Source organism: Catharus ustulatus, chromosome 22 (assembly GCF_009819885.2).
Source record: "Catharus ustulatus isolate bCatUst1 chromosome 22, bCatUst1.pri.v2, whole genome shotgun sequence".
In the NCBI taxonomy this organism is placed as follows: Eukaryota; Metazoa; Chordata; class Aves; order Passeriformes; family Turdidae; genus Catharus; species Catharus ustulatus.
Window position 1 is genome coordinate 9,169,420 of NC_046242.1, and position 27,554 is coordinate 9,196,973.

A 27,554-nucleotide genomic window follows, 5' to 3' on the forward strand; every position below is an offset into this window, starting at 1 on the left:
AATAAAATGTCTCCCTAATTTAGGAACACTAGAAGGCAAAATAAATTAAATATTGAAACAGATAGAAATTCTTATGTTGAAGTTGATGGGTTTAAAATTATTACTAACATAAAATTACCACAACTCTTCCTCACTGATGGCACACAGGCCTGCCTGTGGGAAATGTGCTTGAGTGGAGAAAGTTTATAAATAGAGGGGGACTTGCACAGACTGCATCAGTGTGATGCTAGAGAAGCATCATTCCTGTGTGACAGCAACTCCTGCCACCCCACAGGAGCTCCCAGTTCTTTATTTGCTCAGGGGTGGCTGCACCCCTGGGAGCAGAGGGTGTGGGTTGCCTGGTTTGTGTTTCAAGGCTGGTTTTCTTGAAGGGTTATCCCTCAGGGCAAGTTCTGCCTCAGCCAGTCTGGTTTGGAGCCAGAGGACATCATCTGATGGAGCTTGTGGTGTGGTGACAGCCCTTCTGCCTGGCTTTGAAAGCATCCAAAATGTACACGGGTCACCTTGAGATTGTTTGTACAAAGCTGGGAAAATTCTTTCTCAGGGATGTTTTTCTGAAAGCTTAGCACTGTGTGAGTGCTCATGGTTAACTGATCCCACACTGCAGGATATTTGGGCTCTGAGCAGTGGATTTTTGTACATGCAGAGTCTGAGATTCCAGGTGGGCAGCATGAGTAGGTGTGACCTGTCTGATCCATGAGGGAGATACAAACAACCAAAGCAAGTGAGATTTGTTTTTTTTTAATTGCCCCATGGTGTAGGAGCAGGATAAGAACAGTTTTGCAGCATTTCAGTCCTGGTGCTGTCTCCACCTTTACTCAGGCCCCAAAAAGTCTTTGGTGTGGTTTCTTCTATTGCAGGGAGTAATGAGATGAGTTTGGGTTAGATGGAATAAAGACTTCATGATTCAAAACCACACATTTCTATTTGCTGGATTCCTGTGTGGTGTATCCTTACTGCTCTGATATCTGGTGCTTCAGTGCAAAGGGGATTTTTCATCTGGCATGATGATGATTCCTTTTTTTTTTTTTTTTTGGTGGGTTTTTTCCTTGCTTTTTTTTTTTCTTTGCTCTTTTAATTATTTTTAGGATCTGTAATATAAGTAAATTAGAAGTGCTTTTTAATCAGCTTTCTTTAGATAGGCTCACTTTGTAGTACATAAGGATGGCAAAAACATTTGACTTCATTATCAATAGATTATATATCTTTGTTATGTCATTACTATTGAAGATCAAACAGAAATATCAGTGTTCACCATAAAATTAAAAATCACATCACACCACAGTTCCAAGTGGAGACCACCTAAGGTTGTGTGTGTAACCTTAATACCTTCACATTTGGAATTGCATTTTTTTTAAATTAGTGTTTTATTTGGCTTCTGATAGATTGTTATATATTTTAACTAAATACTGAAAAATACTAAGAAAACACTTGTCAGTGGTGATTTAGGGTTCAGTTTTATCAGGTTCTGCCACGTCCTGGGGAGGTGAGAGTTGAGTGTTTGGGGCTTGCTGTTCCTGTGGCTGAATTTCCTGGGGTGGAAAGGCTCAGCAGGCCTTGCAAACCAGGTCACATCCACTCAGCTCCTATGACCTGAAGTCATGAGTCAATTTTTTTCATTTTTCTCCTTTTAAGTTGGCCTGGAAGAAGTTGACAAAAGAGGAAGAATCATGGCTGTTTGCTTTATTTGCCTGCAGGCAACTTTCAGATCATTTTTGGCGGATCACAATAGACAAACGTTATTGAAAATCCAGGGTGTGCTTTCCCCTGGCCCTGGAGCTGTCACACTTTTACTAACAGGGCATTGATGTTCCCCTGACACGATGGAGCTGTTAATTGAATGTTAATCACTCATGCCATGGTACTTTTTAACAAGGAAAGGCATTTATGATATATTAGCATTGCTACTGATGTACATTGGTTTCCTCCCTGGGTCTCTGGCAGTGTGTGATAGGAACACTGTGATTTGGTGATTTAATTGGAATTGTTTGGCTCTGAACTGACTCATACAGCATATGCATTTGGGATCCCCATCTTTAGTTTGATACATATTAAAATATTTACTCTTACCTGTTTCACACTACTTACGAATGAACAACAAAGGAAGTTTTTTTATGTTCTACTAGGTCCTGTGTCTTTTTAGCTGAGAAAATTACTGTTCAGGAAAGTTGTATCACTGGGCATTAGGAGAACTGGATCATTAATATTTAACTGTGTTGAAAGTAGAAAGCACTGTAACAGTAATAATAATTCGCACTTGCACAACACATTTCTCCTGAGGATCTCAAAGCACTTTACAAACCATTTAATTAAGTCTAACTAAATCCCTCTGAGGTTTATTATTAGTCCCATTTTACAGATGGTTAAGCAAGGGCATAAAGAAGTTAAATGGCTCGCCTAAATGAGTTAGTGACAACAATAAGCACACACTTCAGGAGTCCTGGCCACATCTCTCCTCTTGGAGCAGAGAAGGACTGAAGTGACCACAGGGTCCTGCAGCAGCACATGGAAGAGCAGAGCAGCTGGGAACTGAGAGAAGGTGAAGGGTTTTGTGTGAGGTGGTTCCCTGTGAGTGCTGCTCTGGGATGTCCTGGCTGAGAGCCCGAGGTGTGAGAGTGAGGTGGGGCTGAGTCCTGGCTCTCCATCAGCCCAAGGGTGTGTGTTCATCCCAGCACTCACAGGGACACCCAGCCTGGGCTGATTCCTCTCCATCAGACCAGGGATTCCACCCCAGCACTCACAGGGACACCCTGGGCTGTTTCCTCTCTGTACAATGCTGGTGCTTTGCTTTCCTCGCTGCTGCAGCTCTGGCCAGCCAGGAAGGATGGAAGGAAAGAAGTTCTTGCCACTGGACTTAAAATTATTCGTCCCATTAGCAGCTGCTTCTCCTCAGCTGCCCAGCAGGAGAGGTTGGTTTATCAAGACATAAAGCAGGAGTGTGCAGGCGAGGGGGACTCCTGCTCGCTGCTGATCCGAGAGCCACTTAGGAGGGTGCTCGTGTTATGCATTAGATTATGGTTAAGCAGCTTATGGACATAAAAACACATTAGAACTTTACAGCACACTATAAATTACAGTTTTGCAGCATTCACAGCCACAATGTTAGGTAATTACATTCATTAATCTACTACTAAGAGCACATAAAGTTGCCTCCCAAATGGTACAGTGTGTGCTTGTGCTCAGCTGGGGATGCTCTGAGAAGGGCCTCCCATCCCCCACAGTTTCCTCCACCACTGTCCTGCTTTGCTCCAGAATTTTCTGGCTTTATGATGATTTTCAGCAAACCAGAATGTCAGGGACATTGCTTGAAATCTTTAGGATTCACAGAGGAAGAATTTCTGATCAGCTTGTCTCACACAGCTCTAAGCTTTTCTCAGTGAGCTATCAGCAGTGTGGGGACTCACTGAAGTCAGTCAGGAAGAAGTTCCTGCTTGTTGTCCCTGGGGTGATCCCTCTGTGCAACCTGATGTTTGGTAGCCCTGTAATTGTCAGCCTCAGCAGTTAATATTCTGTTGAAAGTTCTTTGCATTTAAGTTGTTCTTGTGCTTCATTTTCTTTTGTGCAGAAATATTCCCTTTAATTAAAGCAGATTCTCAGCTGGTGTAAATTTTGTTGTTTCCAGGTTGAAAGTCTGTCCCAGTGGCTATTTCCTTTTCCTTTTTCTGTCTTGCATTGCAGAGAAAGGCTTTAATATATATCCTTTATATATCCTAATTATAGCCTTTAATTTACTCAAACCATCTCTTTGAGGTGCACCCGTGTTCTCTACAAGCAGAGTCTTCTGCTGATTCATTCTTGTTTCAATTTCTTGTTTTGAAAGACCCTTCATGGCCATTTCTTTTCCTCTCTAATGGACCAAGTGTTATATTTGATATCCCCTACCCAAGGACACTGAGCTCTACAGCCCGTTGTTCAGCCCCATTTTCACTGGGATTTTCCATGAAGTTTGAGTTTTGAAAGCAGGAGAGCAGAGAGTTTTGTATTCTCTGTTCTTAACCTCTTGCAGTGTGTGTTAAGAAACAGAGTACACGGAAATTCCCTGGAAAACTTTCTCCAATTTCAGTGGCTGCTGAGCAGAGTACACATATGAAAAGAACTGCTCAATTAGAAGAGTAAAAGTAACAGAAAGAATATCACCCTGAATTTTGGAGAAATCAAGCTGCTAAAAAAATAGATTCAGTGTCTCAGTCCTTGAAAAATAGAAATGTGTTCCAAAAATCAAAGTCCCTCTAAAAAGACTCACACTCCCTGATGAAGGTATGAGTCCACTCAAACATAACTTCAGTGAGTCAGAAAGCAAAATCTATTCTCTTTTGTTTGTAAAACTTTAATGAATCTGATTGTGAAAACTGAAGCTTGTACAAGTCAACGGGAGCAGAACTTACAGAAATGACCCATTACTTCTGTGTCACCTCATTAATTGGGTTTGCAGTGGCTGATTTCTGTTCACATCAGGATCATCTTCCCATCCCTGTGAGGAAGAGCCCTGAGAGCTGCCAGTGCCAGTGTCTGTATCAGTGTCTGTGCCAGTGCCTGTGCCTATGTCAGTGTCTCTGCCTGTGCCAGTGCCTGTGTCTGTGTCAGTGCCAGTGCCTGTGCCAGTGCCTGTGCCAGTGCCTGTGTCTGTGTCTGTGCCAGTGCCTGTGTCTGTGTCAGTGTCAGTGCCTGTGGCAGTTCCAGTGCCTGTTCCTGTGCCTGTGCCAGTGTCTGTGCCTGTGTCTGTGCCAGTGCCAGTGCCTGTGCCTGAGCAGCTGCTGCAGGAGACTGTGACAGCTGCTTAATCGCATGCCTGGCCTCGCTGAAAGGCATTCATCTATTTGCTAAATAGATGGAGCCTCAATGACACTTGAGTACTCCCAGTTTCTAGGGAATTTCTTTGTCATTACCGACAAATTTATTATCCTGACCATTAAATTCATAAAACAGAGCACACGACAAGTGCTTTTTGAGGGAGGTGATTTTTGGTGCCACAGAAACCTCTCCAGCCCCCTGTCCTGAGCTGTCACATGCCTGCTGCCCTGGACCTCTGTGACTAAGGGCCAGAGGAGGGGGGAAAAGGCAAGTCCAGCATCTCTTAGCTGTGTGACAGGACAGAAGGAGCACACTTGGCAGGGATGAGCCTCCCATCAGGAATTCCTGGCTGTAGTTTAGTGCTGTCTCTCACAGGCTGCTTCTGCAGAGACAGGAACTGCTCTGGGCCACTGTGCTGTCTCTGGTCACTGATGCACTGATGGGGTATCAGCAGCAATGTGCTGCGTGTTCCAGAAGCAAGAGCTGCAGGGATGACCTTTGTTTCTGAGAGAGCAGCACTTGCAGGGAAACAACTGCCTGGAAAAATCCCATTTTTGACACCCTTTGCCTGTCACCTGCTTGGCTTCAGCCCACCTTTCAGGTGGTACACTGAGATATGCAACTGTGTTCTTTACACTGGGCTTTACTGCCCTTTTTCTGCATGTAAAAATAAGAAAGCCAGAAGTGCTGAATTTTCAGGGCAGTGTGTTTCCCTGCTGCAGGAAGGCAGGGCAGCAGCCTGCTGGAATGGAGATGGATTGGGATGCCATGGGGCAGGGCCAGGGCAGAAGGATGCTGTCAGAGCTGGATGTTTAATTGTCACATGCAGCTGCTAACCTGGTCCTTGCCCTCCTGATGGAACAGCTGCTGTTTGGGGTAGTGGCAGTGCTCCTGTGTTCCTGATGCCATCTGTGTCACCATGGAGCAGCCCACAGGGCATGTGGGGACCCATAAAGCTGGGCTGTCCTGCACCAGGACACAGCACCAGGGCAAGGCTGGCCCTGCTCAGCTCCCAGAACACTGAGAGCTCTACAGCTCTGGGACTTCTCTGTGTGATGGCATCAATGCAAAATTTAATAACCATGGTGTGGATTGACTGTGGCTTCACTGGTTCCTGCTGGAACATGCCCCACTCTGCATTTAAATATTCTGGTCCATTTATTAGATATTACAGAGATTTTCTCTTTCTGGACAGACCTGGCAGTGATTTCTGTAGTGGAAGCCTACTGGGAATGATGCTAATCTAGTTTCTGAGGATTTGTTTATTGGGGCAGCACATGCTGGGCTAATTTTAGGGTACATGCTCCATGGTATTTTTCTATCCACAAGTGAAGTTTTAATAAGGGAACTTAGTATTCGGACAGCAGTTTGGGATTTTTTTCCTTTTATTTTCCTCCCAAAAGCAGTGAAGGCGAAATTGGCTCAGTCAGTATTTATTGGCAAATTAGTGTTCCTAAAGCCTTCCTTTTTGCTTGTTCTTTTCTAGAGCTTGGAGAAATAAGATTTCACGTAATGCATCTGGGATTGGATTACTGGATTGAATTTTGCAAAGTACACTGGGGATAGCTGAGCCTGTTTAGAAAGCAGCTAAGCCCCTCTGAGTCAGTAAAAATTCAATTCATGATAGTTGATGAGAGATTTTTTGATGGGTTTTGTTTTGGGTACTTTATTTGCTGTTGGATGGTCATATTTCCTTTGAGGTATTTTATCAAGGTTTATTAAGTTTTTAGTGGAGGCTGTGGTGGGATACAGACTTGCTGTGAAAAGTATGATGGAAAAATGCCTGGAAGCTGGCATCCCTCCTCCTGCTGGCTTGTTGAACACAAACATTAATTTTTAAAGGAACTCTTCAGCTGAATTTGTGTGTTGTGACCATTTTGGAAACCCATGGAAACAAGATCAGAATTTATCAAAGCTGTGGTTGTGATGGGTTATTACTTTGCATCTGGTCTCTGGTGTGCTCATGGTCTCCTGCTCCTTCCCTCCCTCTCCCCCCTTCTCTTCTGCTGAGAGTTGAGGTTTTGGTGCTCCAGCCAGGCCAGCCACGTTATCCCAGAGCAGATGGAAATGATCTCAGGGCACAGCAGGGGCTGGGTAATTCTTGCTCTCTTGCAGGGGCACATCTCAAATTATAGTGCCTGAATTTAGATTCTCTCTGTAAAATTGACCTGATTTTTTTTCCCCTGGACTTCCTTTTCTGTTTCCTAGGACAGTGGTACGGTGTTGCTGGTGTACCTGGGGTTCTTTGGTAGTTGTTTTGTTTTGGTTTTGTTTGTTTGTTTGTTTGTTTGTTTTTTGTTTGTTTTTGTTTTTGTTTGGTATGTCTGTTGTTTTTTATTTGATTTTGTTTGTTTTTGAAGAGGAGGGGGGTTGCAGGTTTTGTTTGTTTATTTATTTGGTCTGGGTTTTTTTGATGCTTTGGAGTTGAATTCTTTTGGCCGAGAACATCAGAGAAGTTTGCACAGTGCTGTGCAAAGAGAGGTGTAAGAACCTGGGGGGTGGCTGGGCTAAGCTGAGGGAAAGGAGAACCAGAAAGGCTGCAAATTTCTCAGTGTGTGGAATAAGTTTCAATAAGGTCATCAAGATCTCAAAATTAATTCTGAATGAGGTAAAAACTGCCATAGAAGGAAACCATAAAATATTTCATTGTAACCCTGTGTAGGATCCTTCAGTGTCCTGAGCATCCTGTAATGGCCCTGAGAGGGAGATTGCAGAGTGTGATATGGCAGAGGGCTGTATCCTCCTCTCCCTTAAAGAGCAAATGGGCAAGGAAGCAAAATGCTTTTGCTCTTCTAACAGGAAGAAATAATGGTTTTCTAGGTGAGGTTTAATGCTCTCAGCAAATCTTTGCAGATTTTACATTACAGTCATTTCCTCAAGTCAGACTTCCCTGCTGCCTGGTAAGTAAACACAGAAAGCATAGATTATCAGTTAAGAGTATCGACAGCATTTCAAGTGCTATCAGAGAACATTTAATTCAGTTTAATTTTGTGATAAATCTCATGTTTAATCCTCTGGTTGCTCTGTAATCATGTCTCTATTGATCTTCTCTGAATGACTGCATGCAGTTTAATAAACTTTGCCATTAACCCAAGCTTTCTAAAAGAGGAGATTGATTCCAGTATCAAGTCTGATAGAACCAATAAGCACCTGAAAATCATTAAATGTGTCCATTATAAAATATTTGCATTAAGATCAAAGTAAAAGTGTAGAGGTGAATTTGCAGCTTATTAGAGAAAGAGTTTGCAATTGGAAAGTCTTCAGTATGTCAGTCAAAATCAGCAGCAGTTTTGAACCTGGCTGATTCAAGCTGACACCTCCTTTCATTTCTTATTCCTCAAATCCCTCTTTCATCCTATTGAGCCACCTCCTTCTCTCGTTTCCCAGCCATAATTATATCCTTTAATTTATTCCATCTTTTTCGCCCCAAAGGCATTTGTTTAGTCCAGGGATTTGAGGTCATTTTTACCTCATAATAAAGCTGCAGACTTGGGTGTGTTTTTGAAGTGTTGGTTTGGATTTTCTGTCCTGAACTCCTTTTCTAAGGAATGTCTAATCTCATGTTACATGGGATGAAGAACTGGGGAGGGAAGTGCTGTGCTCCCTCTGTGTCACTGTGCAGGGAAGAACAGGAGAAAGCAAGAACCACACACACAGCCATGGCTGGGTGACAGCAGTGGGGATGCAGATGCTCATCTCTTCCCTAAGGATGATGGAGAAGATACAAAACACATTTCCCACCCCACACATCAGCCGGGGGAGAATAAGGGAAGTGCAAGAAGTGCTTGGCAGGAGGCAGGGAAGGATCCCACAGGAACACCCTGCTGTGGTGCCTTGGCCTGATGCAGCTGAAGGGCTGCAGAGGCTTGGAACAGGAGAGATGGCTTTGCTGCTGTTCCCAAAAAAAAAAAAAAGGGCAGTGCAAGCTCTCCCATACCTCGTGGGGTGCAGCAGGGATCACTCCTCTTTGCTGCCAGGAAGGGTGCCTTGGTCTGGCTCTGGAGGAGGGAGATGTACCATGATGTGCCACCTGTTTGCTCTCCATAAGCAGGATCCTGTGGCTCCTGGGGGCCTGCTCCATTTCCCTCTGCCAGGATTTAGCCCTGTGAAGCACAGATGGAATAGGATGTGCCTTTGCTTCCATTTCACAGACAAGCTCTGCTGCATGGGAGGGCTTAAGGCCCAAACTCACAGAGCCATTTATTTCCTTTGGAAAACCAGTCAATGAGAATTAAATAGTTTCAGGCCCCTGAATACCTTCTTTGTGGTGCAGGGCTTGGCTGGGTGCTGCAGGTCACAGGGGGAGATCAGAATTTGCCATATCCACCTCCAAGCCCCACACCAATAACTCAGCTCCATCCCAGCCAGCTCCAATCCTGTGCCTGGCAGGACACAAGCAGTGATAAGGTCAGACAGATTTGGATACTGGCCCCTACAAGCAGCTTAGAAAACAAATCTTTCCTAGGAAAGGTTTCCTTCCCAGTGCAGACTGATTTCCTGCTTATGGTTCTTATTCTCCTCAGCTATCTGTTCCTGCTCCAGGCAAGTTTTACAGACAGGAGCTGGGATGATTCCTGCAGCAGGAGCTCCCAGTTCAGTGGAGGCGATGAAGTGGGGATTGACTCTAAGTGCTGCTGAAGTGATGTGATTCACAGCTTTTGTAACTCCTTGCAAGTTTGCTGCGGGCATTAGCAGAGCTCTTGACTTGAGATGTTCTGCTTTAGAACCAGATCCCCCGACTGTGCACCTCTACCAAGTTAAATTTGTAGCTTCTAGTTGGCTATAAACACGAAATATTAAAGTCATTGCTTTTCCAGCCACTAAATAGCCCTGAATATTAGATGACACTTCAGTTTTTAAGAGATATATCTACAAAATATCTTGAATATTTGCAGGAAACATTATGTTTTCAGCCACAGCATAACTGTGAAGGAAATTCTCTTTTTCTCCTGTGTTTGAGGTGACTTTGCAGGTTCTGTGCCCTGAGATAAAACTGGAGGAAGCAGCCAACTCTGATTTTCCCTGTTTATTTATTCATGCTGTGTTCTGTGCCCATTTAACTGGAGATTCTGTATTCTACATATAAATGGAAGGGAGGATCTGTTTCACCTCCCAGGAACCGCTGCATGTACCTGTGGGGTTTTGGGTGATCCCACAAAGACCTTGGAGCATCCACCGAGCCCAGAGCTGAAGCCAGGACGTGATGCCTTCACAGCAGTGCAGAAATAGAGGTGGAAAATGTGGCATTTCCCCAGGGGGGTCTGGGATCTGTGCTGGGCACAGGGTTTATAGCGTTGTGCAGGAACAGCAGAACACTTCTGGTATTTATTTCCTTGTGTGCATGAGTGAGTACTCTCGAGATAGGAGCAACTCATGTCTCCTTTGTAAGTGGTGCAAAGGACAAGGCAATGATAAATCTTGTCTTTATGCTAAGCTGTGTTCTGAACTGCAGAGAGGGGGATTTGCCAGTGATCAGCACCGTACAAGAATATAATCCCTCTGGTTTTTTGATCATCAAATTTATCTTCACTGTATCTGTTTCCTTGGGGAAGAATAAGCCAGCAAATGGAAAGGTTACATATTGCTCTATTTCTTAAACTTTTGTTCTTTACTATTTTTTTCAGCCTGGATGCTACAAGGTGGTTTCATTTGCAGATGGGAAGTTGAACTATTGTTTCTTTTTTCCCTTGATTGCAAAAAGGTTCTGATCTTTTTCCTAATGAGGAATACTGCCAAGCTCACCTTAAGTGTTGCAGTCCTCAGGTCCTAGCTGAGCTCTCTTTCCCTCTCCTTGTTTTCTAATCACTGTTCTTTCTCTTTAAAATCTTTCCTCATCAGTCTTCTTGGCTATATGGCACATGCCAAAAGAGTGGTAGGGTTAGGGAGTTCCTAGAGAAGAAAAAAGAAAATCCAGAGGAATATAAGACAGTAGGAGCTTAGAAGACAGAAAAGCTCCTGTGTTGAGTAGTTCAAATTCTTGACATACAAGATGAAAAGAGTTGTTTTAAAATAGATTAACTTTTTTCTTAAGGCTCAATAATTACAACCCATTATTATATGCAGGTTTTTTGGTTGGCTGAAAAAATCTGCAGGTTGGATTATTCATGGATTGCACCACCTGGCATAATCCATGAGTGGCTCTGCTCATTCTGTCCTTCCTTTTGCCCATTTCTGTATTCTCAGTCCTGCTGCCTTGGGTGTGCAGAGGGATGCTCTGGTTTCCCTGGTGTAAGGCTGATGTGTGATGGCAGAAGGGATCCATGGATGTTTCCATCCCTCCCTACAGCAGATTCCTCTTGTTTTCACCTGAGTTGTCTCAGGGTGGTGTCTCTGTCTCGATTCCAGGTTTTCTCATCCAGCCTTGAGGCTGGCACAGCAAAGCCAGGTGTGTCCCACAGCAAAGCCAGGTGTGTCCCACAGCAAAGCCAGGTGTGTCCCACAGCAAAGCCAGGTGTGTCCCAGTTCAGTGCCTTTCTGTGCCAGGAGATTCTAGGGACCATCCTGAGACCTTTGGGATGCACTGGACTTTCCTGGTGCTGCACCATCTTCCCTCAAGACAAGGAAGGCAGAGGTGCTTCTGATTCAATTTACAAACCATAATACATTTTTTATGACTGCTGAGTGCTGTGCTAATGAATGGTGCCATGTGAGGCTGAAGTCATCCCAGTGCAGGGATAGCAGGGATGAGAGCTAAGCCCACGTGCATTTATTCTAACCCTACCATAAGGGGGACACCCTTCAAATGTAAAATTTATTGGCCCACTAACTCCTTGTCTGGGTCTGTGGCCTGCCAGCCCAAGTGCTGTTTGAATTATTCAGAGAACACAGAATGTGTGGAGGGTGGAGGAGCTCACAGGCAGCTTGTGCCAGCAGCTCCTGCAGTGGAATTGCATTTCCCTCCAGTGAAATCTCCTAGAATGTGTGTTTTAATCAGTATATGCAAGTCCTGTATAACTGCAGATACAAATGTAAAAAACTTTTATTTTTGGGAGAAAGTTTGAAATTTTAAAACATTTTTTCCATTCTAAATGAGAAAAAAAGTGAAAATTAAGAAAACTGTGTGAAGAAAAAAATATATCCTGAAGTTTAAGAGTAGAACTGAAGAGTTGCTCAATTATTTAGACATACATTTTTCTATGTAGTTCTTAATAACTGTTCAGTTGGGTTCTCTTCACCCTTTTCCAAGGATAAATATCCTGGCCCTGAAGCTGCCCCTTGAACCAAGGCAGGGACAGCTATAGCTGGATGGGCTCCTGCTCCAGATCAGGGCAGTGCTGTGCAAGGCTTGGCTGGCTGGGACACTGCTGGCTCCTCGGGATCTGTGTCACCATAACTGTGCCACTGCTGTGTCACAGCACAGGGGACAAGCCAAACTCAGCACTGCCTCAGGAGCTGGCTCAGTGCTCCTCTCTGCCTTACCTCTCATCCTAACTGAGCAGTGCAGGAGCACTGGAGCCCTCTTCCCTGACATGGAGATTTAAAGGGAGCATCCCTAGGGACTTCTCTCTACATGTCTTTTCTATTTCTTTTCATTCCTCAAACAAAGAAAATAAATATGAGCATGTGGCCCTGCTGCTCCCAGGGTAAGTCAGGCACATTTATTTAAGGCACAGTGCTGAGAGATAACCCCAGGGCCAGTGGGAATGCATTTCCCCTGCTGCAAGGGCTGCACTGTGAGCAGCCTGGGGCTGTGAGCTGGCTGGAGCAGGGTGGGATGGGGGGGTTTGGACCTGTGGTGTTGGCAGCACTCAGAGCTGGGGCTGACTCTGTTCAGCCATGCTCAGGGAGCAGGGATGGGCTGGAGGGGCAGTGTGGGCAGCACAGCCCTGGCTGTTCTGCCAGGATCAAAGCCTGGAGCTGCAGTCACAACAGGTCCTTCCCAAGGGACTGAAGAGTTTGCATGAGGGGTTGAGAGAGCGTGGCTGAGATGGTGTCAGCAGAGGACACACATGCACTGCTGGGACAGGCCAGGTCTCACTGCTGTTTCAGCCTCCAAAAGGCAGCCCCAGGTGTGCTGGAGGTCACTGAGTCAAGTCTGCAGCAAATTCATAACCTTGGGCTTTGCTGGCAACTTGTGTTAGACCTAGAAAAGTCTCTGGAGAAAACACAGTGGGACTTTTAGGCTGGCAGAAGCTGGCTGGAGCCAGAGCTTCAGGATCTCTTGGCAGGAGCACACAGGCTTCTGGCTGAACCAGTCAGAGCAGAATCAACTGTGTGTACTTTGCCTTCCACTAAGCCAGCAGCTTCAAGAAAAACAAATCCATGGCTCTGCAGTCAAGGTTGGCATTGCTCAGCACTTCCCCAGCACCCGCTCCAAGAAGAGGGTTTTGCTAAGTCAGGTTGCACAGGCTCCAGTAATTTCTTGATTGTTCTGCACAACTATAACATGTTTTGGCACAGTATTTGAGTGACAAAACAGAGAAGGGAGGGGAGAACAACAAGGCTGAGAATACCGTGTCATGTTTGAAAAACATGAAATAAATGAATAACAATCAATTGCTCTGATGCTCATCTTCATGTATGACACCAGCTTTTGCCAGCTCAACAGCTGGCCACCAGAGTCTTAGATTTCCTCTACCTCCAGCTTGTATTTGCTATGTGGCATTGAGGGAGGCCATGGCAGCACATTATTTTAGAAACAGCTCTTCCCTGTATCCTTATAACACATTAAAGCCCAATTTTCAGGAGTGCTCAGCACTCCCGGCAGCTGCTGAAATCAATGCAGCCTGTGCTTCATTAGAGAAAGTGCTCTGTGGAGCCAGGTTCTCTGAAAAATCCAATCTCAGGTGTTTCCCAATGAATGTTTAAAATCAGCAGATGTTTCTGACCCAAACATGTCAGGACTGCTGTTGCCACCTGTAAAATGGGAATAGTGAAATACCTTCGGCAAAACAACTGTAAAATAGGCCATGGGTATTTGTTGAGTCTCTATCTGATACTATCTGAGGAGCTGTACAGAAAAGCCCTTGAGGAAATTAATCATTGTGCATGCAGAGGAGGGTGTGAATGGAGCGTCAGTAAACAAGGCCCAGGTCCACACCATGGACAAAGAGGAGCAAACAAAATCCTGAGTGGTTGCTCATTAGCTGAACACCTTCCATTCTGTGTAGGGAAATAGGAGCATGGGATCATGTAATTAAAGATTATATCTTGGTGTGCATGCACAAGAGGCCTGAATTAAGGTGGTGGCTGCAGCCTTAATCCTGGCCTTTCATAAATTCCAAGCCCTTGACTTTGTAACCTCAATAATGTTGCCTTAGTGTATTTTTGTGTGTAATTTAAATCGGCAAGGGCTGAAAAGGAGCCTTCTGTTTATCAATGCTATTGTTAACAAATGATTTTGGGATGAAAAATCAAAGCAATCTCTTTGCCACAGAGTGCATTCACACAACATATCAGGAGCAGACAGCAACTTGCTGTGCTATTGTTCTCCTTGCTCTGCACCCACCTAGCCTGGCACTGCTTTCCATCCCCACTCCTGCACAACTGAACCACTGAACCACTTTGTTTTCAGATTCCAGAGAGATGCAGGAGGCAATGGATTGCAACTTTATGGAATCAAAGCAAACAAAACAAGAGTAAACCTTTCTGTGGAGGTGTTGTGGCTTGAAGGAATTGCTGGGATTAGTGGATGGGCTACTGCACCCAATATAGTTGACATCACACCTCTATTCACCAGTCCCTGTGTTTTAAAATGCCATAATAGTGACACTGAGAATCCTTTTCTCTTTTGCATTGTGTTTTACACCTGCCTTCCTTTCCCCCTGGTGTTATTTTAAGAGTGTTTGCAATTTTTTCCCCTAGATAAATGCTTCTGAGAAACTAGTTGTTCATCAGAATACACAGTACATTTAACTATTTTATCTGGAGCTAAAATAATGGTTATTGTAACCATCTCCTTTTATTTTCTGATTTTGATTAGAGGGACTGGTCAGTGCATTACTCTGATCTTTACATCCAGTTGTTTCTGCTGGAATTAAAAGAACAAATTATGAAACATGAGAGAGGTATTGAAGATCTGGGGAATTTTCATCCATCTGCTGTAAAAATTCTCAGTGTCACAGAAACACAGTAGGAGTTGATGGGGACTGTCAAGATGTAATGGCAAATTGGGTACTCTCAGACTAGCAATGTTTCTGAGGGGTTTTGGTTCAGTTTGTGCAGGTTGGGTTCAGTCTGCAGGTTTTGGTTTAGTGTGTGCAGGTTGGGTTCAGTGTGTGCAGGTTGGGTTCAGTTTGTGCAGGTTTGGATTCAGTGTGTGCAGGTTGCTGTTCTGGATTCCCAGCTAAGGATTCTCCCTGTGTGATCCTTCCCTGGGAGGGTGGGTAGGCCCTGGCACAGGGTGCCCAGAGCAGCTGTGGCTGCCCCTGGATCCCTGGCAGTGCCCAAGGCCAGGCTGGACACTGGGGCTGGAGCAGCCTGGGACAGTGGGAGGTGTCCCTGCCATGGCAGAGGTGCCACTGGATGGACTCTAAGGTTCTGTCCAACCCAGACCCTTCTGGGATTCTGTGCTGGCCAAGCTGCAGGATTTCTCTCAGCTGTACCCTGCAGGCATCCTAATTTCTTGCAAGCTGAACCTCTGTACCCAGTGTAGTGGGTGACAGTGTGGGGGGTGGTTTTGCCATCCTTTCTATTTCTGTTTCTGTGCTGTTCCCTTTGCCTGTGGGTGCTGGCTGGAGCTGTGGGTGCTGAGCGGAGCTGTGGGTGCTGAGTGGAGCTGTGGGTGCTGGATGGAGCTGTGGGTGCTGAGTGGAGCTGTGGGTGCTGGGATGGAGGTGTGGGTGCTGAGTGGAGCTGTGGGTGCTGGGATGGAGCTGTGGGTGCTGGATGGAGCTGTGGGTGCTGGGATGGAGCTGTGGGTGCTGGGATGGAGCTGTGGGTGCTGAGTGGAGCTGTGGGTGCTGGATGGAGCTGTGGGTGCTGGATGGAGCTGTGGGTGCTGGGATGGAGCTGTGGGTGCTGGATGGAGCTGTGGGTGCTGGGATGGAGCTGTGGGTGCTGAGTGGAGCTCTGGGTGCTGGGCTGGAGCTGTGGGTGCTGGGCTGGAGCTGTGGGTGCTGGATGGAGCTGTGGGTGCTGGGATGGAGCTGTGGGTGCTGAGTGGAGCTGTGGGTGCTGGGATGGAGCTGTGGGTGCTGGGCTGGAGCTGTGGGTGCTGGATGGAGCTGTGGGTGCTGGGATGGAGCTGTGGGTTCTGACTGGAGCTGTGGGTGCTGGGATGGAGCTGTGGGTGCTGGATGGAGCTATGGGTGCTGAGTGGAGCTGTGGGTGCTGAGTGGAGCTGTGGGTGCTGGATGGAGCTGTGGGTGCTGGATGGAGCTGTGGGTGCTGGGATGGAGCTGTGGGTGCTGAGTGGAGCTGTGGGTGCTGGGATGGAGCTGTGGGTGCTGGGATGGAGCCAGGTGTTTGCAGCGCTCTGCCAGGCAGGACCCTGCTCTGCACCACAGGCCCTTCCCCACCAGGGCACCTACAGCAGCATCAGCCTGATTAATGTGCCCAATAGAAATAAAACAAATGGAATTTTTTTTAGATTATATGGTATACTCATAAATATTAATGCCCTTTTGTATTGAATTGCGTGTAATTACATATTTATACATTTAAGTCACCTTCCTGATACACTTAAGGCACTTTACTGATGAAAGATATCTCTGAAAAAGATGGTTTTAAACTGTGCCTAATATGTTTGTAGGATTTACTTAATAATGTGTGGGCTTGTATGCTGGCAGGAGAGGAGAAAAACCTGCATTAGAGACTGCAAGTGTTCATGGGGTCTGCTCAGGCTGAATCCACTCCATGGGTAGCTGCTGAAAAATGTGTCTCGACATGAAATATTACTACATCTTCTTATCTATGTAGATAAGGTCTGTGCAGTCCTGTCACCTTAGAGTAATTACAGCTTATTACTCTAATCATGATGATGCCTGAAGTCTGTAATTAAGACTGTGCTGGCTAATGTACTAGCACACGGCGTGGTACAGCTATTGTCCTATCTAAACAAGGGAAAGATAAAAATGGGATGAGGGAGAAAGGGCAGCAAGTGGGGAAGTGATTTATGCAGGGCTGTGCTTCCCAGCCTCCACTGAGCCTGGGGGCTCCACAGGGCTCAATCTGAGATAATCCCAGGCAGTCCTGCACCCTCAGATGTGAGGAGAACACCCTGGGAGAGCTCTATCCAAGCTACTTTTAGTGCATCTTGTCCACCTGTGTCTAAGTTTTATTCTTCTATCATCTGTGTCCTCTTGTATGTCCTCATCTAGTCTGCAGATGAAGAATTTAACACATATCTCTCTGTACATATTTATTTTCAGGCCAAGTTGTGTGTCTATTGAAATCCCCACAGGTCCCTCAAAAGCTCTGTCATGTTCCCCTCAGTGCTGTCAGCTGGTGAAAAGCAGACAGCTCTTCTGGAGGAACAGGGTTGTCTAAATCCTTATGGCTAAATTTCCTACCAAACAGGATTTAAGGCTCCTTTCACAAGTTAGGCACGTCTGGAGTTCCTTGGCCTCTCTTTGCTTGTGAGCAGAAGAGGAACATTCCTTAATTTTAAACACTTCTTAATTTTGAGCATTCGTTAATTTTGAACATTCCTGCCAATCCTTCCTTCTGCCCTGGAAGGTGCCTTTCCATCCAGGTTGGGGAAGGCTTTGTGGATTTGGTGTCACTCATCTTTGCTACAGGTGTGAGCAGATTTCTTCCTCCCAGTTTTCTAGAATTCTTTAGGTGTATCTGACAATTTGTGAAGCCTCATGCATTTGTCTGGAACATGGGCTCTGAGGAAGGATCATCCCAGGTACATCCACAGTGATCTGCTGAGTCTGACCCATCTCACACTCTCCTTAAAGCTAATAGGAACAAGTTATTTCTTGATGGAAGTGCCTGGCCCCATTAGACATTTTATAAGCTTCTGGAAACCTGCCACTGTTTCATTTAGATCACTCAGAAGTGGGGGAAAGAAATCCCACAAAAGCTACTTAGTCATTAGAAGACTTTATTTTTTTTTCCAGAAAGTTTCCCCTTTGTTCACTCCTTCAGCCTTTCACATTTCAAATGAATCCTCTTTAACAGCATTTGTATCTACAAACATGAGCTCTGTGTTTTAACAGAAGTCTTTGCTGGTATAATGTTCTGCTCATAAAACACTGGATTTTTTAATGCTGAACTAAAACAAGAACATGTTAACAGCATGATAGCTATCCTAAATTACAAATCAGTTCTAACATATAATATCTGCTATTTTATAACCTGCCCTTGCTCTCCTGGAGGTCCAGGTGTGTTTGTGGATGCTGTAGTTTTGTGACTGTTGATGGGGAGCACTGGTGAAATGGCTGCTGCACCTGAGAATTTGCCTTCCTGCATTTATGGCGTAAACCTAAAACCTTCCTGGGAAGCAGAAGGTGTGCTGAGAAAAGGGGTTGTTCTTCCTTTTGAATTCCTTGGGCAGCTCCATAGGGTCCCTCATCTTGTGCACAAGGAGATCCCAAAGCATTTTAGGAAGATCAGTGCCACTCCTGAACTCTTTTCCAGGATCCAGCGAGCAGACACAGAAGGTTCCTAAATTACCAATCCTGTGTTGTAGCCAGGATGCTCAAATTCTCTTGCATGAGTAGGATAAGGCTCCTAACTTTTTGGGTATGAATAACACTGTGAAGAAAACCCAGGTGAAGAAAAGATAGAAAAAATGTCTTATAGCTTCTGTTCAGTACTCCCATCTTTAATGCCTGTAAAATCATTCCCTTTGCTAAATATCAAATTTGAACAATGACTGTCTTCAGTTTAATTAATCATCTCATTGGTTTCAGTTATGAATTTTGTGGAGCACTTGTATTTTAGAGAGTCATTTAGGGAGCAGTCTTTAATTAAAGCCAAACTGCTTTTTGCCTTTAGGCATTATTTTTTGCATAAAAAGGTGCCATAATTTGAATGACGTTCTCCTGAGCCTCAGTCTTTATGTGACACAGGGACCAATAGCCCTTCCTGCTGTCAGTTATAATATTAAGTAACTATAAACAGCAGCTGAAAGGCTTACAAGGTTACCCAGCACTTCATGGTGGGCATGGATGCTTCTGGTGCTGAGAGCACCACCCTGCTTCAGGAAATTCCCCTGCCAGGGCAGCACCAGACCCCAGTGTGGGCAGCTCTGGGAGATGTGACTCAGTGCATTGCATTTATTGGGTGCAGAATTTGCACTGTAATTAACATCTTCTCAATAGCTTCTCATTCTTCTCTCCTGATGAATTCTCCAGCCTTCTCTTCCTCTGCCTTTAATTTGGTGCTATTGAAAAAGATTCATTTCAAGTAACATTTATCTGAAATGAAAATAGGGATTCTGTGTGTTGCAGGTTATTTGTAAGAAAACAGCTGTGGGCTAAGTGACAAAACTCACATTTGTGTTACAAGAGTGGAGTATTTCTTTACAGACAGACATTGATTCTGGGGGCTAAAGGGTCAGTGACAAAGTTTTCAAATACAAGTTGCTTTTTTCGTGCACTTTTCACCCCTCTCCTTGAGATCTGGGAATGTACTGCTTAAGTCAGGCTTGAGGGAAGTGTGCCCTGAAGTCAATGCAGATTCATTGGCCCTAATTGGATTTAGGTCAGCTTGTGCCTTGGCTTCTCAAATACAAGAAATAATAAATATTGAAAAGTCAAGCATTGTTTAAATCATTTAAGCATTATAAACAAAGGCTGTCTTCTAAATGTGTGCTCTCTTGATACATGAGATGCTTTTGAGAATGGAGGTTGACTGTGTGAAGTCTCGAGGGGGATGTGTCTCCTTCCATGCACTCACTTCACCCTGCCAATTTTATTTAGCATTTGCCTCTCTTTTGATTGAGAGGACATCAGTGAAGAGTGGGCTTGTTCCTTTTCTGGTGACTGCAGCACTGCCCTGAGAGTGCTTTGCTGATCTCCTGGAACCAAAGCAGAGCTGTAGTTTGACCCCTGTGTTGTTTCTCCTCTCTCTGCAGAAGGACGTAGCTCTGAAACCTCAGGAACGTGTGGAGAAGCGCCAGAATCCTCTAGCCAAGAAGAAAAGGGAAGCACTTACCAATGGGCTGTCATACCTCCCAAAAAAGAACAGACTCCACCACCACCAGTACAGCTCGGACCGGGAAAATGACCGAAACCTGTGCCAGCACCTTGGGAAAAGGAAGAAGTTACCCAAGGGCCTGAGACAGGTGGGACACAAGTTTCCTGCTGCAGGGAGGGAGGGCTCTGCCCGTTGGCTCATGGTATGTAGAAGCCAATTTCTCATTTTGTGGGATTGTTTATTTTAATGCTTTTGTTGTTGTTTGTTCTTGGACTCTTGGTGTGATGTGGTGCAGTGTCCTGAGAGGGACAGCAAGTGGTGCATTGATGCTGATCTGATTAGTAAACGTGGGAAGAGCTTCCCACAGCTGGTGTGAGACTGTCAGGGCAAACAAATGGGCTCTTTCTATGACTGCAAGGTCAGCTTTGTCCCATAGAGACCTTCTTGTCTTCAAGCTTTATACACAAAGCAGAAGAGTCCTCTGAACATCCAGGGGGAGGTAATTGCAAGAAGGGCAGCTGTTAATCAAGGCAAAGCTCTAACACTGATTAGGGTGTGAGGAGCTCATTTGTGAGGTGTCAGTGGTGCTGCTGTCTGCTCCCCTGGGTTACTGATCACCTGCCCTAAGCAAGAACTTCTGCCTTCCCAACAGTGGTGCAAGTGAGCAGGATATCCAGGACTGCAAAGCTTGAGGCTGTAAGCACTGGATTTGTCGTCATGACTGTGCAGTGTTGTGTTTGTTGTGTTTTTTAAAGAAGAAAGTGTGACAGGTGTGATTTCTATGAAGCTGATAATAGTATATAATAGTAGTGACTAGGTCAGCTTTTTCCTGTATTTGAGTGATATTAATGACTCTTGAAGCAAAATTTAAACATTTAATGGACATTGATATTCATAGAATCAGTTTTCATCCTTGTTTAGTGCAAACTAAACCTTGCTTTGCAGGGAAACTTGTAACAAATAGTGATAATTCACTGCTTCTCATTTTGTGAGTTCAGGGACATGGAGGGAACATTGAGGATGACAAGTATGCTGAGCTGTATTCAGTTTTGATATGCAGAGTTAGAGAAACTGGGAAGAAATAGGTTTTCATTATCATTTTGAAGCCTGTATGTTAAGCTGTATATAGGAATATAGTAAGAGATTACAGCACTTTAGCAGAGCAAAGAAATTGTAAAATGCCTGTTCTACACTACCAGCTGTTAAAGGTGTTTCTTCTGATTTAATTTTACTTGGTATTTTAAAGGAAGGTGGGGAAAACTCTTCAGGATGCTTGATGCAATGATTCTATTACCAGTATATATTGAAGGTTGCTGTGTTTCCTTGACTGTTTCCTGTGATCCCCTCCATGGTCTCTGTTCTGTTTTGGTCTGTCAGATATGTTTGCTTTGGGCCACAGGACTGACTGTGCACTGTGAACTCTCCTAGTGGGGCCTAATGTCAGGTGGAACCTTTCTGCCTAGAATTTAATCTGTGAAGGAAACTTGCCTCCCTGCTGATGGAGATTATTTGTGAGGTTGTGTTTTTGGGAATGAATATGCATTGGCTTAGAAGGTATTGAGTTGACAAATGTCATGGAAAATGCTTTTCTTTTGATCTGATAAATCTGAGTACTCTGCCTAATTCTTAAGGCATAAGACTGAGAGGAAATAATGTATTTTGCTCAATATAAATGTAATACATTTGGTAGGGGTAGAGCTCCTCAGATAAGAATATTTAAGTCTTATGAACAGTGTAGGTGCTGACAAACCCATACAGCTTTGGTACTTAACATGGAAAAATGATGTCATGGAAAAGACTACAAAGTTCTTTGGAAAGACATGCCCACCACCTAGAGAAAGAGTTTTGGGTAAGCATTTTCTGACCTATTTCAAGACAAATGGTGAAGAGCGCAAAACAAGGAGGAGATTGATAAGTTCTGAGAGTGTTTTTTCTGATGCTGTTACACTCTTCCACCTCAAGTGCCTCCTGGCTGCACACCTTGGGTTGCTTTCCCCACTCAGGTGTGTCCCACTGAATCCTGAAGGGGAAGTAGATTTGCTTGTCAACCTTCTCAGATGGCAGTGAGCCCAGAACTGGGGCCACTGTGGTTTGTGTATGACACAGCAGGAGTGTCCAGAGCCACTTAAAGTTCAGGAGGCTTCTGCATGTCTACAGTGTTCTTGCTATATTAGCACTTTATATTTGATACATAAACAGTTTAGCCTGCCTCTCCTGTCCCTGGGGGCATCCTGAATTGTCAGCTGTGATTAGGGTAACTGGATGGCAGGATGCAATCTCAGAGTTGTCACTGGCATTCCTGTGCTCACATAGGACCTTGGCTGCAGTCTGTCCTTGCTGGGAAACGTTTTGTACCTGGAGATCTCGTTCATAGTTTTTCCAGTGGCTGACAGTCGTGTTGGATATGCTTTCCTGTGAAATCTGTTATCTGCTGGAAGTGGCTCTCACTGCAGGATTTAGGGTATGAAGCTCCCTTGTCAAACAGATTTAGTTGAAGTCAGCTATTGAAAGCATTGCTAATTAGTTTTCAGAGAAAATCCTTGCAGTATTCATGCAGGTATTTATCCAGTTCTGCTGAAATGCCTACAGGTTTATTGAAATCCAGAAAATGTGAAACTGTAGGTTAATTAAGGCTCGTATTTTACTAGCGAGAAGACTTTTGAACTCTGCTTTGTGAGCTTTTATAAATGTACTTATTAAATGCCTCAAGGAAATTTTAGCGTTAAGCAAACATAAGACTCATCAGAATATTTCTCCAGCGTTTTAAATTTAATTTCCTTTACGTTAATTGGTGATAACATGTTTTTATGTGCTTTCTGTAAAAATCATTTGGAAATCTTAAAGTGAACACTCTTAAACTAGTCAAAGGGTGGCAAACATTTTTTAATGGGTTTTAATGAGATTTTATTCCTCGAGGTCTGAGCACAGTGGGGCACACCAGGAAACAATGAGCTTTCAGGGCAAAGGAGGGTTGAGAGTACTTTGATAATGAGGGGGAAGGATCATTTCTCTCTGTGTAGTGGGTATGTGATTTGGAAAGAGCAGAAGACATTGACTTTTGCTACCTCTACCATTTCCTTCATTGTTTTTCTTCATCTGGTGGGAGGTTCTTGCATGTTCTTGCAGAAGAGGATCCTCTCTGGATATGCTGCTAAAGCAGCAGAGTGTGTGTTGGGCAAGGGGTGCCTTGGCTGGCTCACATGTGCACGAGAGCTGCTGGGCTCTGCCTTCACCACCTGATTGCAGAGACGCTTCCAGAATATCAAATCCCACCCCCACATACTGCAGGAATGCAGGGAAGGAGACAAGTGGTAATAAATAGGAGGCAGATGATAAATAGAGGGAAGAAAACTCATGATGGAGAAATGAATTAGGAGGTAAATTGTAATGAGATACAGGAAAAATGGGAAGAACAGCAGAAGATACACTGCTGACTCTGGCAGTCCCCAGCTACAAGTGTTATAAACCATTGGCTTTCACCTCGTAGTCCATTACATGAATCAATTAAAGGGGAGGGAGGGGAGTGTTGAAGCTGTTCCTTCTCAGAATTAAGTCCACAATCCTCTTGGCAGTCTCCCCCTGAATCTATGCATCTTAAATTCGAGACTGCTGAGCCTTTGGGTGGCTGATCTGCACAGCCATCCCTGTCCCCTGCCATTGACACTTGAGAGCACCTCGTGTTTCACTGTGTCACCGTAGTGCCAGCACACTTGTGTCCTGTGCAGAGGTGCTGCTGTGCCCCATGGAGCACAGCTGTGGTGCACAGGGTGGGATGCTGCTGTGGCTGAGCCTGAGGCTGTCCTGCTCTTGGCGTGGCTGTGCAGGGCTCAGGGCTCTCAGGGGCTGTCAGGGCTCTCTGAGGGCTTGCTCAGGGCTCTCTGAGGGCTTGCTCAGGGCTCTCTCGTGTCTCAGGGCTCTCTCAGGACTCAGGGCTCTCAGAGCTATAAGGGCTCAGGGCTCTCAGGGCTCTCTCAGGTCACATGGCTCTCAGAGCTATAAGGGCTCAGGGCTCTCAGGGCTCTCTCAGGTCTCAGGGCTCTCAGAGCTATAAGGGCTCAGGGCTCTCAGGGCTCTCTCAGGTCTCAGGGCTCTCAGAGCTATAAGGGCTCAGGGCTCTCAGGGCTCTCTCAGGTCTCAGGGCTCTCAGAGCTATAAGGGCTCAGGGCTCTCTCAGGGGCTCTCTCAGGACACTCTCCGGGCTCTCAGTGCTCTCCGGGCACTCTCCGGGCTCTCAGTACTCTCCGGGCACTCTCCAGGCACTCTCAGGGCTCTCAGTGCTCTCAGAGCTCTCTCTGGGCTCTCAGGATGCTCAGGGCTCTCAGGGCTCTTTCAGGTCCCAGGTGCTGGCAGCTCCCCGGGCTGGGGGCACCGGGCAGATGGGGAGCGCAGCAGATGGGGCTGCATTGTCACTGCACTGTGATCCCAGGGAGAGCTGCCTGTGCTGACAAGCCATTTACAATGTGCTATTTACAGTTTGGGTTTGCAGGCTCTCAATGACATCTGAGTGCTCTTTAGCAACTGCCTTCATTACTACTTTTCTAAGAGCTGCTAATTGAAAATGAAATTGTGGGTGGGCTCTGGGAGTGCTGTAGCAGCTACAAGTACGATACACAGCATGGTACACAGCACGGAGAAGTGTTTCATCTCTTGGGCTCCCTCCTGTAGCAAGGGAAGAAATGGGGATGTATTTCTGCAGTGTGAGGTCAGACACCTTGGAAATCCTGCCTAGAGCATTCATCACCCAGAGTGAGTGATAAAGGCTGGAACCTCCCTGAACACAGCTGCTGGGATTTGGGATTCCTTTACTGGCAGTCAGTGGATTTCAGTGAATTATCAAATTGATGGAGATCAGGAAGGACCCTGCGCTGTGAAACTGCCTCGTTCAGGGCAACACAGGGGATTGGAAGCTGTGTGGGGGATTTTTGGGCTGGTTTTGCATTGCCAGAGGTCTGGCTTTGTATGAAGTGACAGGAGACATCACTACTGACTGGGACAGTCAGAATGTGGGACAAAGCCACATGCCTTGGAGTAGTACCTGCCAGGATCAGCAGGGATATGGCCACACATTGATGGAAAGGGAGAAGTTGTTCCCATTCTGTTTGTAAAGGGAGAAGTTGCTTGGTTTAGGGTTTATTTCAGATTCAAACTGCTAGTGCAGCCACTTTGAAATGAGTGGATTTGCTATTTGTGCTGCAGCCTATACAGTGTGGTTTGATTCTGTGCCAGTGTGGCCAAAAGTGTGAAGGCACCTACAGCAAGTGTCACCAGCAACAGGACTTGCAGGTTTAACAAAACTGTGTTGGTACCATGTCACTCAAACACTGGCTATTAATCTAGCATATAAAACAACATTCAGTTTGAAAAATAACCCATGAAATTATGAAAAAAATCAGATTACAGCTCTGAAAGAATAGAAAGGGCCATATCTGGGTAACTGAGCTTTGAGGCTGCATCACAGCATAAGTGGGTGTAGTAACACAGTGGGAGAAGATGCTCATGTGATAAAGGGGATGGGTAGATGTGGGCATTGAGAACCCTTTGTAGGACAGAAAATGGGAAAGAGATCTGTGGGGGAGGGATGGAGAGGTGAGGCTTTGCAGAGGTCTGGGCTGGGCTGTGTGGGGTTTCTGAGGGGTAAATGTTACACATGGTGTGCAGATGGAGGGGGATCCCTGGAGAGGGGCAGGTTTTGGGAGTGGATAACCTCTGTCTCTGCTAATGTCCAGCCCAGTTTATCCAGTCCACCATGTGCTGTGGTCATGCTGAGTGTTTTGTGCTGGCCAGTTGGTAATTCCAGCCTTGGCAGGGACCCACATTTATCTTCACACGCTTGGTGTGTGGATTCCTGTCTGTGTGGAAACATGTGCTGAAAGCTGGGCTGCCATTCAGTCCCCTTCTCATTTCCCGTTTGGAAAGCGCCGTGGGTGACAAACAGTGCTTGAATTACAAGCATTTTGTGATTCCTGACTGCTGTTTGCCTCTGATCAGAGGCCACAGAAACCTCCAGCTGCACTTAACCCGCAGTCACCGGATCCAGTGCGTCATCTGTGAAGGCACCCAGCTGCTCCAAAGCATCCAAACAACTTCTGGGCGCTGATAATGTATAATTGAGCTCAATGGGCACAGAAAAGACTGTTGTTCTCTGCAGAAAGGACTGCAGAATGATGTGTGTGGCTTCGTGTGCCTGTTGTTCCGCGCTGCACATCCCCCATGACTTCCCCAGCTCCTGAATGGGCACTTTGGATTCCAGGAGAGCACACACAAAGCCAGCCTGGGGCAGTGCAGAGCTGGTCCTGGGACACCAATCTGGGCTGGGCAGGGCTGGGATCAGGCACAACAAACCCCTGCAGTCATTGATCAGTGCTCAGGGAGCTGCCACTCCACCAAATGTTTGTGTCACAGGCGTCCCCACCTCATAATCACCAGCTTCACCTGCAATTTTTCAATAAGCTATTGAATTATACCTCTCTAAATGATACACTGCAAATCCAGCAGGTCCTAATTGCTAATGATGGTTCTGAAAGACTTTCATTTGACTGTAATTAGGTTTGCAAGCAATCAGCTGCCCTTATCAGGATGGAAACACATATAATATAAAATACAGGCTGGTGGGAACAGAGCGTTTTCTTAAAAGGAGGAGGGAAGAGGAAGATGTTTTATTAGCAGAAGCTGTGACATATTTTAACACCTTGAAAACATCATGTGTGAAATTAATTCTGCTCAGTATTATACCATCTGGCAATGTTATTGTTCTGTATATATTGCCATGTAAGTGTGCTTTTTTCGTCTGGGTTTGAGCCTGTGTTTGAAATAGTAATCATGAGTCAAATTGATTACTAAGGATGTTATCCTTGCTGGAAGGCTTAAAAATACATTTTGGGAAGTCCCAGGGACTCAAAATGGCTTCTCCATGGAGAGCTTCCCTTGCAGGGCTGATCAGGGTGGAAGAAAAGAGCTTTGTTTCTGCCATGCCCCTGTCCGTGAGTGAGTGTATGTGCCTAAAGGTAACATTTACTCTACCCAGACACTGTTTATTGATGCTGAAGTAGCAAATGCCGGTCCCTCAGCCTCAGAGCTGTGTTTGGTGTGATGGTTTGATCCTGTGTGCTGCTGTGTGCACTGCCCAGCTCAGAGCCTGCTGTGTCTGAGCAGCTCCAGCACCAGTGCAGGCACAGAACAACAGAAGCTTAAAACTTGGTTAGAGGCGGGTGTTTGGCCACTCTGGATGAAATATCAGCTGGTGGGCAGTGTGGATTGTCCCCTAACCAGACTCAGAATGGCCATTGGCACCTGACACGGGGACTGTGGTTGTTGTGATGCTTCTGCCAGTAGAGCTTGTACAGCCAAGGAGTGGAGGAATGCAGGTCGCACTGGGGACAGGAATAAGCAGGGGGATATTGAAAGATCTCCCCCATGTCTCTGAGCTGATGGTGTGAGCTGATCACCCCCAGGCTGAGGCAGAGGAAAGATTGCATTTGCCTCCTGTGCCTGCGCCTGCTGTCGCTGTTGTGCTTGAGTGTGATCAGGCTTGCAAGAAAATGAGCAATGCTGGCATGTTTTTATTTCTAATGCAAATATTGCCACTCTTTCTGCTCTGCCCTGCTGCATTTCGCTTCGTCTTTTGGCTCCAGTTTGCTCTGAGATAGAGTTGCAGAGATGTCACTGTGCTGTTACCTGATCAGGTAATGCTGTGGCAGAGGGAGTGCCCCTGTGTGCACAACTCCCAGCAAATT

General features: G+C 45.6%; 1 protein-coding gene across 2 annotated transcripts in view; it reads left to right on the plus strand.

Moving 5' to 3' along the window:
* Positions 1-27,554, plus strand: part of AUTS2 (activator of transcription and developmental regulator AUTS2) — a 757,798-nt gene that overhangs the window by 186,634 nt on the left and 543,610 nt on the right. For both annotated transcript variants that reach the window (XM_033078074.2, XM_033078075.2), the window contains exon 2: positions 19,760-20,023. In XM_033078074.2, coding sequence (XP_032933965.1) covers positions 19,760-20,023 — 264 coding nt within the window. The remainder of the gene's footprint in view (positions 1-19,759; positions 20,024-27,554) is intronic.